The sequence below is a fragment of the Mixophyes fleayi genome, chromosome 8 (assembly GCF_038048845.1).
Source record: "Mixophyes fleayi isolate aMixFle1 chromosome 8, aMixFle1.hap1, whole genome shotgun sequence".
Classification (NCBI taxonomy): Eukaryota; Metazoa; Chordata; class Amphibia; order Anura; family Limnodynastidae; genus Mixophyes; species Mixophyes fleayi.
In genome coordinates, this window is record NC_134409.1 from 109,593,743 (window position 1) to 109,608,634 (window position 14,892).

The 14,892-nt window shown below is 40.6% G+C and overlaps 1 protein-coding gene across 2 annotated transcripts in view; it reads right to left on the reverse strand.

Annotated features, from left to right (window-relative positions):
• The window catches only part of SYN2 (synapsin II), a 218,114-nt gene that overhangs the window by 39,818 nt on the left and 163,404 nt on the right, over positions 1-14,892 (reverse strand). For both annotated transcript variants that reach the window (XM_075183165.1, XM_075183166.1), the window contains exon 10: positions 3,356-3,505. In XM_075183165.1, coding sequence (XP_075039266.1) covers positions 3,356-3,505 — 150 coding nt within the window. The remainder of the gene's footprint in view (positions 1-3,355; positions 3,506-14,892) is intronic.

The window sequence follows — 14,892 nt, forward strand, 5'->3', positions numbered from 1 at the left end:
AGGGCCCCCATAATTGTACATCCAAATCCGGAACATGCTTAAATAAAAAAATAAATTCAAAATAAACCCAATTTACAAATGACGCAACTTTTGCTTGTACACTGTACAAACAGAACGCCGCTAATGAATAGAATACAGCTGCAAGCTATATTTATACTCTATTGAGATTTCCCACGCTGTCTTGGGTATTCCCAGCTTAATACATCTGGTGACTTGTATACTAAAATCACAGGTTATCATCTGTGATTTGCCTTGATTTTTAATCAATGAAAATATCGAAGCTAGATACATTTACCCCTTAGTGTTATCTCTGTATATTTGTGACATCATCACTGTTTATGTTAATTCAAACTGCACATAAGCAAGCCCCGTGCCAGTGTTAAATCTCTCTTCCTGACTGCAGATTACAAGGCTGAATATGGACCTGGGCCCAGGACGCGCTTGCTTAATGTAATGTATTCGGTTTATACTTTACTGTTTATTGTTATTCTTTTTATGCGTCATCTTGGCTTGCTGTAAATTCTGCTATCTTTTGCTATTTCTCTTTGTGCGTTGGAACCACAACAATCGCATTGGACAATATTTATTGGTAGCAACAAAACGAACATTACAAGATATTATGCATATTCATCACTTTATTAATTATTTATTCATTAAAGTTAGTTCCTGTGCTTTAAGATGAGGTTATATTCAAATTAAAACCATAGTGATTATTGCTGTATTGCAAAATCCCATTCTATTAAAAGTACTATGTTATTAAAAGTATAACCACTGTTAAACTTCCCAAGTTTTAATAGTATAATCAGGGCTTGTCATCTAAATCAATAATTATATTATGGCGTTAACCTATATAGGGATGACAAGACCCTTAAAACATGTCGGGGAAGGAGTAGTCTTGTATGTAATGTCATTCATGTGTCTTATATCACCTGCCATCCGGGGCTCATATGACAGTTGAGACAGTCCTGGGGGGAACCTGATGTTATTGAAGAGTGGGGCTATATGAATTAGAGTTTGGAAAAGGAAGAACAACCTAGGGAGCACATTCATTTTAACACCATAGATATGGTCTATTCCAGTACAAATAATGACAAGCCCAGGATTCCATATCTGATTTCATATGAGAGAGTAGCTATGGGAATCAGGCCTGGAGGAGTTGCTAGTATATCGACTGGTTATGTAAACCCTGAGATACTTGATCTTTTAAAGGTATAGAACTGTTTCAGGGCAACTCTTGCCATGTATGAGCTATAAGGGGCATATTCAATTGACAGCGGGATCGACGAAAATCCTGCGCTCAAAAAATATTACCGCTATTACGGTAATCATGCCCAGGCCGCCATTAAGTGTTTAGGCATACTGGTGCTTGAAGTAGCAGACGTTCCAGCATACCTATAGCTGCTGGAGCATGCTGGCACTTAGTGAACTACAAGTGTCAGCATGTCTTTGCATCCAGGGAGCACAGGGATCTGCAGTGCACTAGAGGAAAATGTAAATAATGCACACGCATTGTTTAAAATATAATTTCATTGAAATAAATGCTCCCCTACACATCAGTCATTCACCCTCTTTATTAGATCCAGGCTGGCACCACTGGCATCTTCTTGAAGTTAAAAAAAACTCCAGAAGTGACGCAGCAGTGCTAGTTAAACGAATAGATCCCGTTGTGAATTTATTCAAATTAAAACTAACCTTAGTGTATTACAAAACAATATTACAAAACAATACAGAAGTTTCTCTGTGTTTGTATTACAAAACACCAAGCTATTAAATATCCCAAGCTATTTAAAGCATAACTAGTGCTTGCCACCTTACTGATTAAGTCTGTTGAAATTCCCATGTTTTAGTATAATCAGTGTTCGTCACCTAAATGAATATTTACATGTTTGAGTCATGACCTACATAGGGATGAATCAAAAGCCGTTAAAAGAAAGGTAGTAGGAAAACATAGGTACAATTAGAAATGTGGGAAGCAAACACTCATCATAATTTATAGGTTTTAATATTTCACAAGTTATCTGAAAGATTAGAAGTTTATAGTTTTAAACAATACTAATAAAGATTGAATTTTAATAAATTAGTGACTTTAATGTCACATGACAGAATACTTGCCACCGATCACGGGAATCTAAAAAAATATATTGTATGATTGTCGAAGTATTGGGAAGTCACTAGTAACCTAATATATATTATTATTATCGTAGATTTGTAAGGCGCTACAGTGCTCCACAGCACCGTACAGTAGGGAAACAGTACATACATAGAACTGGGACATACAAGGTAGACAAAATAAATGCAGACATGAAAACAATAGAGAGCTTACATTATAAGTGGAAGAGGGCACAGCTGAAACAAGAGGAGCAAATGTGGTTCAGAGTGGAGATTGGGACAGTTGTGAGGGTGTATTAGTGTGAATAGTCTTATCAGGGATAAGGTCACCTCTACAAAAGAGATGGGTTTTCAAAGGGGTGTAGGTAGTACCTATTAACGGTACTGACTACTCAGACAGAGAACAAGATGACAGGAGGAGACCGAATGCCTAGTAGAGCGACCTGCAAAAAAACCTACTTATCAGGATCAGATGTCTTCATGGGCCGACTCGTTGTGTTGCCGACTGTGCAAGATGACGCCATCACAAACCGCGACTTGTCTTAAAGCGGCGATGGACAGAACCAGCTGTCATTGATGTATTGATGTAATGTAAGTATTATTTTAGTGGCTAGGGGTATTAGGGTTAGGAGTTAAGGTTAGGGTTATCCCTAACCCCTAAAATAATACTTACATAACATCAATGACAGCTGGGTCCGTCCATCGCCGCTTTAAGACAAATCGCCGTTTGTGATGATGTCATCTTGCACAGTCGGCAACACAACGAGTCGTCACATGAAGACAACTGCATACTGGTAAGTAGGTTTTTTATCAGGTCGCTGTACTAGGCATTCGGTCTCCGCCTGTCGTCTTCTTCTCTGTCGGGGTAGGTACCGTTAAACTGACTACCACCGTTTCAAAGAACATCTAAAGGCTGTGGGAAAGTCTGATTGAGTGTGGTAGGGAATTCCAAAAGTGGGGAGCAGCACGAAAGAAGTCTTGTAGGCGGGAGTGAGAAGTAGTTACCAGAGATGAGACAAGGAGCAGGTCAAAGGTAGATATAAGAGGGCAGGAGGGAGAGTATTTTGATATGAGATTTGAGATGTATGCAGGGGTGTGTTGTTGAGGGATTTGTAGGTAAGGGTGAGTAATTTGAATTCGATTCTGGAGTACACAGGGAGCTAATGTAGGCTATAAAAAAATGTTTTTTTCCATTATGGTTCTATGTATACTGAGGATATTTTATATTACATTGTAAACTATGTACCTGTGGCTGTGTGGTTGCCGTTGGTCTCTGCGGAGAGGGAATAGGAGTTTTGGACAGAGCCTGATTCATCTTGTTAACAACTAAATCAGCAATTAGTTGCCGATCCTCCACCTGTTGTTCACCCATCACTGGCATAGTACAGTCCATGACCTGAAAATAAAGAAAACACGGGTCACTACATGACAAGGAAAGTCAGATCAACACTCACCGTTATTTGGTGCTCCATAACATTGACCACCAATAACTACACTGCCTTTCCTGTGCAAGAAAATCATCTACTTTGCTTTTTTTTATCCTTTTATCTACCGGTCTGTCTTGCAACAAACAGCATTGTACATGTGCACAGGATGATGAGTGTCCAAATATAAATATATTGTTGTAGAAGCTATTCATAACCCCGGTTAAGTTCTTCATGATCAAGCTACTTTTTAAAGTTTAAAATTACTGGAAAAGACATGGTCTGGCTTCTAAAATGGCCGCACGTCTTTTGTAGAGGCTCCGTTCGGGCACGCTATTCTCTATACATAAATAGCAGACATCACGGAGGAAATCCGAGCTTATTTGCTTCAAAAATTGACATTGATTCCTCAACGCTCTGATCTTCGTGCCTTCTTGAAATCATCAACGGCATCTGATATGAGTGAAAAGGCCTCATTAAACTCTTCCTCTCAGGCGTCTATACCAGACTCCCAACTCGTGAAGGATAAACCAACTTCATCACCCACAGCAACAGAACAATTGGATCTGCAACAAATCCTGCAGATGCTCAGAGCATTGCCAACCAAACAAGATTTGCCCTCCAAAAAGGACTTCGAAACATTAAAACCTAAGCTCCAAGAAGTGGTTAGACAGGAAGTCGCCACACTACAGGCTGATCTTACCCATCTGGAACATCAGCTGGTTGCCTTGCAAGAAAGCAAAGAGGCGGAAGAAGAGCGTTTTGTCACCTTACAAACCATGGTCACCAATCAGGCCAAAGCTTTACAGTGGCTACACTACAAAATGGTCGACATGAGAGTCTGAGGCATCGCAGGCGACATACCACCTCTGGGACTGGTTGATGTGCCAAGTTGTTTAACGAAATCCTGGAACTACTGCCAGACAACCTAATTACGTTTGATAAAGCCCACCGGGCCCTTCGCCCTCAAGGAGCGCCCTCAAGGAGCGCCCTCAGAATGCCCTAGAGACGTAATTTGCCTTCTACACTATTTTTCCCAAAAATGAAATCCTGTGGAAACTAAGACGACTGGAGGGTCTTGAATTCAATGGCCAAGAGGTTCAGGTATTCCAAGACCTGTCATGACACACCCTTCAACAAAGGAGAACTAAGGAAGAAGGACATTAAATAGAGGTGGGGCTTTCTATTCCAATTACAGATCACGCACAATGGGAAATGGGGCTGTCTTCAGAGAACCATCTGACCTATCACCTTTCTGCTCTGCCTTGGGCATTTAAATGGTTCCTCTTACAGATTGGCAGGAATCACACTCCTGTATAATCCCAATGATTACACCATCTGAAGAGGAAAGGTTTCAGAATTTGGGCAGATCCAGAAGGAATCCCAAAAGGCGCCAGAATAAAACGAGTCAAGAAGTCACCTGATTCTCCCAGGAAAAAATACGGGACTGCCATCTTCTATGAGACACTCCTTCCTGTCCGTGTCTACTGACATTTGCTCTTGATTGCCACTTTCTTGAGTACCCATACACCACTTTTCTTGCAATTTGTTTGTTGTTCCTCCTTTTTTCCTCAGGTTTCCCAACTCTCCAGCCTAAGGCTTACCATCAAGACTTTTACATGAGATCATCACTCCAAGTTCCAACAGAGTAATCTATTCCTCATTCTCAGAATACCACAATGAGGATTTCATACTTCCTCGAGTTATTCTTGTTTGCTTGTTTAATAATGGATGGGTTTGTCTGCTTGGGTTGTGGGCATCTCGAGACCACCATGTTGACATTATGTGCCCACATAATGTTCTCTTTTTCTTTGTAAAGCTTATAATTATGTTTGCTAATTTCTTACACGTTAATTTCTAAGTACACTCATTCTCATATAATGTTTAGCATACTGAAATCTAAGGGGGAAAAAAAAAAGTTTTCTGTTACATTGTTGTCTCTGTCAATGACCCCCAGTGACCCCCAAGCTGCATAGGTTTTTTCCAGATCATGGTCAGGCTATTGCTCACCATGATTTTCTGGAGCGGTTTATTTTTTATTCATATGGACACCATACCAGCATTCATAAACATTAGCATATTTTTGTCTCCTGACCCTCTTTCCTTCCCCCTCATTCCTAGACATCATTCCTGTTTTCACCTATAGCCGGGCCACACTGTATTTTCACCTGATAATCTCTAGGGCAAGCACTATTCACTATTTAGAACACCCTACCAATGGTAGACAAACTCAAACTTACTACCCTTAATGTTAAGGGCCTAAATTTTCCAGAAAAAAGGTCTAGACTTTTGAGAAACCTTTTGGCTGCCAAGATAGATGTGGCCTTCCTGCAGCAGACCCACTTCAAACTAGGGTCAGCACCCTTCTTAAACAGCAGCACTTATCCTCACACATTCCAGTCTAATAATAAGGATAGCAAAACACTGGTGGTGGCCATACTTTTCTCTAAAAGACTGTTGATACAAGATGTGATCATTCATAAACTCCCAGAGGGCAGAGGTTTATTGATAAAATGTAAAAATTTCCATCAATCCTTTACCTTTGTAAATGTCTATGCTCCTAATCATAACCAACCTGTTTTCCTAGAAACACTTTTGGACCGAATAGACTCCCTAAGAGAAGGGGTTCTACTTATTAGAGGATATCTCAACTGGACTCTTCAGCCTACTGTGGATACATCCTTTGGAGCAATTAGACACCCAGGCAGGTAATACCACAAGGTGGGGCGTAATCTTTATGACCACCATTTGGTGGAAACCTGGAGACTCAAACATCCCACAGACTGCGACTAAATCTTCTTCTCCTACCCACACAGCATTTACACCCGACTAGACTATTCCTTCTTGTCACTCAGACATTTACACATGATCACGGATTTCACCATAGGACAAGTTACCTGGTCAGACCACGCCCCAGTATTTCTTTCTCTTTCCATACCACGGCCTGGTCATAGACCGTTCACTTGGCGACTGAATGAAAATTTGCTGCAAGATGCATACTGTAGATCACAAATTGACACAGTGCTAGACGAATACATCCAATTTAACGATTCCCCAGATATACCTAAAATTCCAGGATTATTATGCCAAATTTTACAATATATCTCAAGATATACCAGCGACGGACAGGTCCATTAAACAGGTACAAATTGCCTCCTACCTTGTAAAAATGCTTACAGTGGAAGACATACAGATGCTGGAGAATCTTTTCTCCCTGAATGAGTTAGAGGAGGCGATTAAGACTACACCTTCCAGGAAGAGTCCAGGTCCTGATGGTTTCTTACTATAAAACTTTTAAAGACAGACTGTCCCTGCTTATGCTTCAGGCCTTCAACTCCATCTCTGACCAGTCCCATTTCTCCACCCATTCTCTAGCGGCACATATAACAGTCCTTCCTAAGGAAGGGAAAGATCCTGCATTATGCTCCAGCTACAAACCCTTCTCATTGCTTAATGTGGATATTAAATTGTACGTCAAACTTACTGCCAACAGACTGAAGCTTATTCTGCCTAATGTGATCCATTCAGACCAGGTGGCTTTGTTCTGGGCCATGAGGCTCGGGATAACACCACAAAGATAATTGACCTGGTTTATTATCATCGTCATCATCATCATCATTTATTTATATAGTGCCTTATGCATCATTAGTCAATATTCCCTCAATTCTCTTGTCCACGGATGCCGAAAGGGCGTTCGAGAGAGTGGATTGGGATTTCATGCTGGGCATACTTCGTCATCTGGGACTTGGTCCAGTCGGACTGGAGAGAATATGGGCATTATATACATACCTAATGGCAAAAGCCAAAGTTAATGGAGAATTCTCTGATTCGATCGGGATCACATAATTAACAAACAATAAATTCCTGCGCTCATATCAGATACTAGCATATAAAACAATCAATACTACCTGGACATGTGAACTAAAATGTACTATTGCGCCCTAAGGGCTAGATTTACTAAGCTGTGGGTTTGAAAAAGTGGGGGATGTTGCCTATAGCAACCAATCAGATTATAGCTTTCATTTATTTAGTACCTTCTACAAAATGACAGCTAGAATCTGATTGGTTGCTATAGGCAACATCCCCACTTTTTTTAAACCCGCAGCTTAGTAAATCTAGCCCTAAGGGTTAATCTGCTGTAGTTGACAGGTTCGAGTGCACAAGTCATGATGATCTTGACCATTAATATGTAACCAACCAGGTATTGTGCAAAGTAAATACTTGTTGTGTAAGATGAATCAAAATAGTTGCCAGGTATCCAAGTGTGGATCTAACAATCTTTAGCGCTAATGTTTGGGTATGCGTTCCACCCTGTAACGCATGTGCCGTTGGCCGCTTCCTGTTCCTGTGACGTCAGTTCCGGAGGTGTATCCCAACTCATTTTGACTCAAATTGGAGACTTTCTCAAGGGTGATAATAATGGGTATAGATGGAAGTCGTGTCTAATTTATATGTCCTTCATTCCTCCAATTGGATCATTGCTAGTAAAATGTCCCATACATATTTAATGGGAACCTAAGGAGCCTGTTTATAACTATTTGAGCCTCTCACAAATAAAACAAGTTTCCATTATAGTAGTTGACATAATATGTGATTCATATTATAAATAGGGCAATTTAATGTGAAGAAAAATGAAAAATAAAAATAAAAAAATAAAAAAATAAAAATTAAATTAAATCAATATAAAAATAAAAAATAAGAAATAAAAATGAAAATCAAAACTATCCAAAAATAGAAATACAGTCAAGTCCATAAATATTGAGACATCGACACATTTCTCATATTTTGGCCTCTATACACCACCACAATGGATTTGAAATGATACAAACAAGATGTGCTTTATCTGCAGACTTTCAGCTTTAATTTGAGAATCCAAATCAGGTGAACAGTGTAGGAATTACAACAGTTTCTATATGTGCCTCCCACTTTTTAAGGGACCAAAAGTAATGGGACAATCGACTCAAAAGCTATTTCATGGACATGCGTGGGCTATTCCCTCGTTATCATCAATTAAGCAAGTAAAAGGTCTGGAGTTGATTCTAGGTGTGACATTTGCATTTGGAATCCGTTGCTGTTGACTCTCAATATGAGATCCAAAGAGCTGTCACTATCAGTGAAGCAAGCCATCATTAGGCTGAAAAATCAAAACAAACCCTTCAGAGAGATAGCAAAAACATTAGGTGTGGCCAAATCAACTGTTTGGAACATTCTTAAAAAGAAAGAACGCACCAGAGAGCTCAGCAACACCAAAAGACCCGGAAAACGACAGAAAACAACTGTGGTGGATGACAGAAGAATTTTTTCCCTGGTGAAGAAAAACCCCTTCACAACAGTTGGCCAAATCAAGAACACTCTCCAGGAGGTAGGTGTATATGTGTCAAACTCAACAATCAAGAGAAGACTTCACAAGAGTGAATATAGAGAGTTCACCACAAGATGTAAACCATTTGTGAGCCACAAAAACAGGAAGACTAGACTAGAGTTTGGAAACAACATCTAAAAAAGCCATTACAGTTCTGGAACAAGATCCTATGGACAGATGAGACAAAGATCAACTTGTACCAGAGTGATGGGAAGAGAAGAGTATGGAGAAGGAAAGGAACTGCTCATGATCCAAAACATACCACCTCATCAGTGAAGCATGGTGGTGGTAGTGTCATGGCGTGGACATGTATGGCTGCCAATGGAACTGGTTCCCTTGTATTTATTGATGATGTGACTGCTGACAAAAGCAGCAGGATGAATTCGGAAGTGTTTCGGGCAATATTATCTGCTCATATTCAGTCAAATGCTTCAGAACTCATTGGACGGCGCTTCACAGTGCAGATGGACAATGACCTGAAGCATGCTGCAAAAGCAACCAAAGAGTTTTTTAAGGCTAACAAGTGTAATGTTATGCAATGGCTAAGTCAATCACCTGACCTGAATCCGATTGAGCATGCATTTCACTTGATGAAGACAAAACTGAAGGGAAAATTCCCCAAGAACAAGCAGGAACTGAAGACATTTGCAGTAGAGGCCTGGCAGAGCATCATCAGGGATGAAACCTAGCGTCTGGCGATGTCTATGCTTTCCAGACTTCAGGCTGTAATTGACTACAAAGGATTTGCAACAAAGTATTAAAAAGTGAAAGTTTGATGTAGGATTGTTTAGTTTTTCCCATTACTTTTGGTCCCTTAAAAAGTGGGAGGCACATATATAAATCGTTGTAATTCCTACACTGTTCACCTGATTTGGATGTAAATTCTCTCAAATTAAAGCTGATAGTCTGCAGTTAAAGCACATCTTGTTTGTTTCATTTCAAATCCATTGTGGAGGTGTATAAAGGTCAAAATATTGTGTCGATGTCCCAATATTTATGGACTGGACTGTATGTGGTCTTTTACACAAGGCAAATATTTGGTAAGGTATTATATTATGTAAACCTTTTACTAAACTAGTGGACAGTAACAGATTATAAATATTGGAAAGTAATAACTGTCTTTGTGGAAAATATATTATTTCTAGTTGGTCATTTATTTCAGCATATGTAGGTTTATCTGAACAGGATAGTAGCTATGTGAGTATCCTACAATAAAGAATCTATTCTCTTGTTTCAAGTCAGGTTGGTTCAAATAATGTTGCTAATATTATAGAAATTCAATATGTATGCAAAATATACTAGTGAACAAATGTTAAGATTCACATAAAATAAACCATATGTACTATATTCACTAGTAGGTATACTGCAGTGTGCCACCCCGACCTTAGGGTGGGATCAAACTCTCAAAGCAATGTGTGCAGTGGAGGGTAGAGAATAAGGAAGTTAATTCTAATGTACCAGGGGTTCTCAGGCGGTCCACCAACCTATTACCGATCTTGCTTACTCTGCTTAGCTTCAAAGATCGAACATTGTGGGCGTATCTAGAGTAATTTGACAGTAGAATCCAGATGTTCTCACCTCAAGTATCCCTCTCCATCCCAATGAGGCCATTGGGATCTATGGTATTAAGTGTGTATATAAATTTGGCTTCCTCCTTATTCATCTGTCTAATACTGTCCCTCCTCTCCAGTTTGTCTTTACTTCTTTAATGGTTATAAATTTGAAACCGTCTATTTGCCCATTATGTACAGTATTAAAGTGATGGGACAAATTACACATGTTTTAAAGCCTCTGATTTTGTAACTTATACCTGTATGGGTAGACACATATTCCGTAATGGGTTTTGTATGTCTCAGTCCTACCGATGTGCAATTCTTGCAAGACCCACAATGATAAAATTGTGTTTATTTCTTCCAATATTTAACCAATCAGTATGTTTATTCTCTGTTTTAATATGGTTAATTACTAATGTCTTTTTAAAATCTGGGGCTTTATTAAAAACAATATTGGGATATTCAGTTTCTTAAAACCTAATCTTTTTTAATAATGTGCCAGTGTTTATTATCTGTCGTAAAGCTTGTGCCTGACCCGAATATAGGGATATGAAATAAATCTTACTATGTAATTCATCTTTGTTATCTCTAATCCTATATTCTAATAAAGCTTTCCTGTCAGACTTTTTGATTAATTCAAAATCCCTATTGACTATATGTTGATTGTATTTTTTGTTAATAAACTGTTGTTTCATATGATTCCCTTGTATTCTGTAGTCCTCTATATAAGTGCAGTTCCTTCTAACACTGGTGAATTGACCTAATGGAATATTATTATTCCAATTGAGATGGTGATTACTATCGGCTAGAATGCAACTGTTCACACCAACTGACTTTCTAAATGTTCTGGTGGCTATTGCACAATCTTTAACAAAAATGTCTAGATCTAAAAATTCAACTCTGATTTGGCTAAAATTAGATGTAAAATGAAGGACGCTATCATTGTTACTCTAAAAAACCATTTAATTCATCCTGCGTGTCCTACCAAATTAATATACTGTCGTCGATGTATCGTCTCCATAGCACCAGATTTGCTCCCCAACTATGCGGAGACAATATGTACTCGTTTTTCCTAATGACTCATAAAAAGGTTTGCATAACTGGGAGCAAATCTGGTGCTGATGGCTGTACCCCTTGGCAAATATAGTCTATTTGGACAATTTTTAGAAATGTAATATACTTTATTGTTACAGTGTATTTGGACCATAGATGAAGTCATTATTCATGGCGAAATGCGTTGGGTCCTATTACAGCAAAGCATTGTATCTAGCTACCCCTTCTGACGTCACAAAATTCGCTCTGCTGCTCAGTCAAGCCGCGGCCAGTGAGTCATGTTTGAACAATGATTCACGTGGGCTGGGAGTTTGTTTTCTGACCAAAGGACGCCACAAAGATACCTTTTGAGTAACTGTTATCCATATCCAAATGTGAGTGCGGTTTTATGTTTTTTTAAAATAAATTATTTTTTAAACTTACCACATTATACCCCTCCTCCCCATCCAGTTTCTTTGTTTTTCCTCTTATTTCATATATGCATGTTGATGCTAACCGAGGGAGAAGCCATATAGAAACTACTGGTACCATCAGAACTACATGTGGAACTCAGGCTGTGTTTCTTGGACTGATTACATTATGGCAGGGATCTATCCCTAGAATTTGGACATTGGCACTGTTACCTAAGCATTGATTACACAGGTCTACGATGAAAAAGCTTTTTTAATGAATTTATGTGATACTTATAGATTTTTGGCTTCTGAACATGAAAATGACTCCCGATTTTGCATATCACATTTTCTGCAAAACGTGTATTTATGAATAAGTCATTTTTTTCATATTCTTTAAAATAATAAATGTACTCTGCCTACATTTATTATAAAGCATAGTCTTAAATGAATTAAGTCGGTAGTATAGAACGTTGCAATTCAGTTCTTGTCATAAAACTTCCCCTTGCCCAGTACCAGATTAAGGTCCACATGGGCCTGGAGCTGAAATCTACAAAGGGCCCCATACTGTCTAAAGGAACATTGCACACACACAACTACTACTACAAGGTGAGCTGGTGAAGGTGGAACCAAATACAACAGATGCAACACAGTTTTGCCCTGTGCCGGCTCATTTTAACCCCTGCCTACCACCACATACACACACACACAGTACACACTACAAACACACTGTTAGGAACCCTTCTAGCCGGTACAACACAACCCGGAGTCTGCTCTGCCAGTCAGGTGTTCACTGGAGCCCCTAGTGGTCGGGACAGACTTGGCCGCAGACTAGCAGAGGGTCGTGAAGTGCGTACCGACTAGGGAGAACCCGGGAAAGCGGAGTAAAGTCCAGGCAAGGGTCGAGGGCCGGCAGCAGACAGGGAATCCAATACACAAGCCGAGGTCAAGGGTTACAGGCACGGTAGCAAGGTCCAGATACAGGCAGGAAGGTCAGGGTCACGAGCAAACAGGCAGGGTCCAAATCCAGGCAAAGGGTCATACATGGAAAATCCAATAGCGTGTCCACGGGACAGTGACAGGAACAAAGGCAGGTACAGGAAACAAGCAGGTCAGCAGGACTGTGGCAGAGAAACTATAACCGGCAGTGAGGCTGCAGACCTCACTGCCCTAAATACCCAGGCAGACCAATCAGGGCTAGAGTACACACATGCAGGCTAATTGCCTGCCATGCTGCCTAAACGAATCAGAGCTTGCCCCAGGACCTACACTCAGGTGTAGGTTAATGAATTAATATGTCATGGTAATCAGCCCATAGGCTGCGGGGAGGTTCAGCTCATGCGCCCTGCTACACAGCCTGCCGTAGCGCATAAAGATCACTTTCGGCGTCCGGCCGTTGCCCTGGCAACGGACCGAATCCAGGAAGTGATGTCCCGGTCGTCATGGTGATGGCCGGAACGTCAGAAGGAGCAGGAAGCGAGCCGCGTCGGCTGTGAGTACCGCCGCGGCTCGTGACAGTACCCCGCCCTTGAGGAGGGGTTATGGAACCCCGACACCCTGGTTTCCTAGGGAATTTCTTGAAGAATTCTTTCAGATGTCTTGTAGCATGAAGTTGTCTTCGCAGAACCCAGGAGCGCTCTTCCAAACCACGATTCCTCCACTGTACTAGGAAATGCACCTGACCCTGCACCTTCGTAGAATCAAGAATCTTCTGAATTATAAATTTTTGAGGTTTGTTCCGATTCAGTACACGTGAACTTGGAAGGTGGGATTGGTTTGGGTATAGCACAGGTTAAAGCAGGGAGCAATGGAATGTGTTGGGGACCCTTATAGAACTAGGAATTTTCAATCTAAAAACTACGGCATTAATCTGTTTAACAATGAGGAAGGGACCGATGAATTTAGGCCCCAGTTTCCTGCAAGGCTGTCTGAGCCTAATATTGCGTGTGGACAGCCACACTTTCTGGCCCACTTTGAAGGAGCAAGTGGTATGGTGACGGTCCGAATTTTTTTTAGCAAAAAATGAGGCTCTTCTCAATGATGACTGCACTTTCCTCCAGATGAGCTTGAGACCCTTGTCTGTGGAACAAATCTCCGGAATACCAGCAGGCTTGAGAGAATACAAGGAATTGGATCTGGGATGAAAACCAAAATTGCTGTAGAATGGAGAGGTTTGTGTAGATGAATGACATGAATTATTGTAGGCAAACTCTGCCCAGGGTAACAAGGAGGACCAGTTATCGTGAAATTCTGAAGTGTAACAACGTAGGAACTGCTCTAATGACTGGTTAACCCTTTCAGTTTGCCCATTAGACTGAGGGTGGTATGCAGAAGAAAGACTAATTTTGATGCCAAGAAGGGTACAGAAAGATTTCCAGAATTGTGCTATGAACCACGATCAGAAACGATGTCAATAGGAAGTCCATGGAGACAGAATATATGCTGGATGAACAGGACAGCCAAATTTCGAGCACTAGGGAGCCTGGTTAATGGTATGAAGTGTGACATCTTGCTGAATCAGTCTACCACAACCCATATGGTGTTGTGTCCTGCAGAGAATGGCTGATCGACTATAAAATCCATGGACAAGTGAGTCCAGGGTTTTGCAGGGATGGGCAATGGAACCAATTGGCCTGCAGGACGATTCCTGGGGACTTTATTCCTGGCACAAGTCTCACAAGAGAAGACATAGCTCTTGACATCAGCGGACAATGACGGCCACCAGACCGTACGGGAGAGGATTTCCAATGTTTTCTGAATACCAGGATGTCCAGCAGTTTTACTATTTGTGCTTCTGCAAGAACTGCCTTCCTTAAATTAACAGGAACAAATAAAAATCCTTCTGGAGTATTATCAGGAGCTAGTCTTTGAAACCTTTGAAGTGTGGTGCTCAAGTCTTGGGTTAGTCCAGCATAAATTACGGAAGAAGGAATGATTGGTTCTGGAATAGTAACTGGAACATGATGTGCCAAGAAGCTTCTAGATAGGGCATCTGCCCGGAC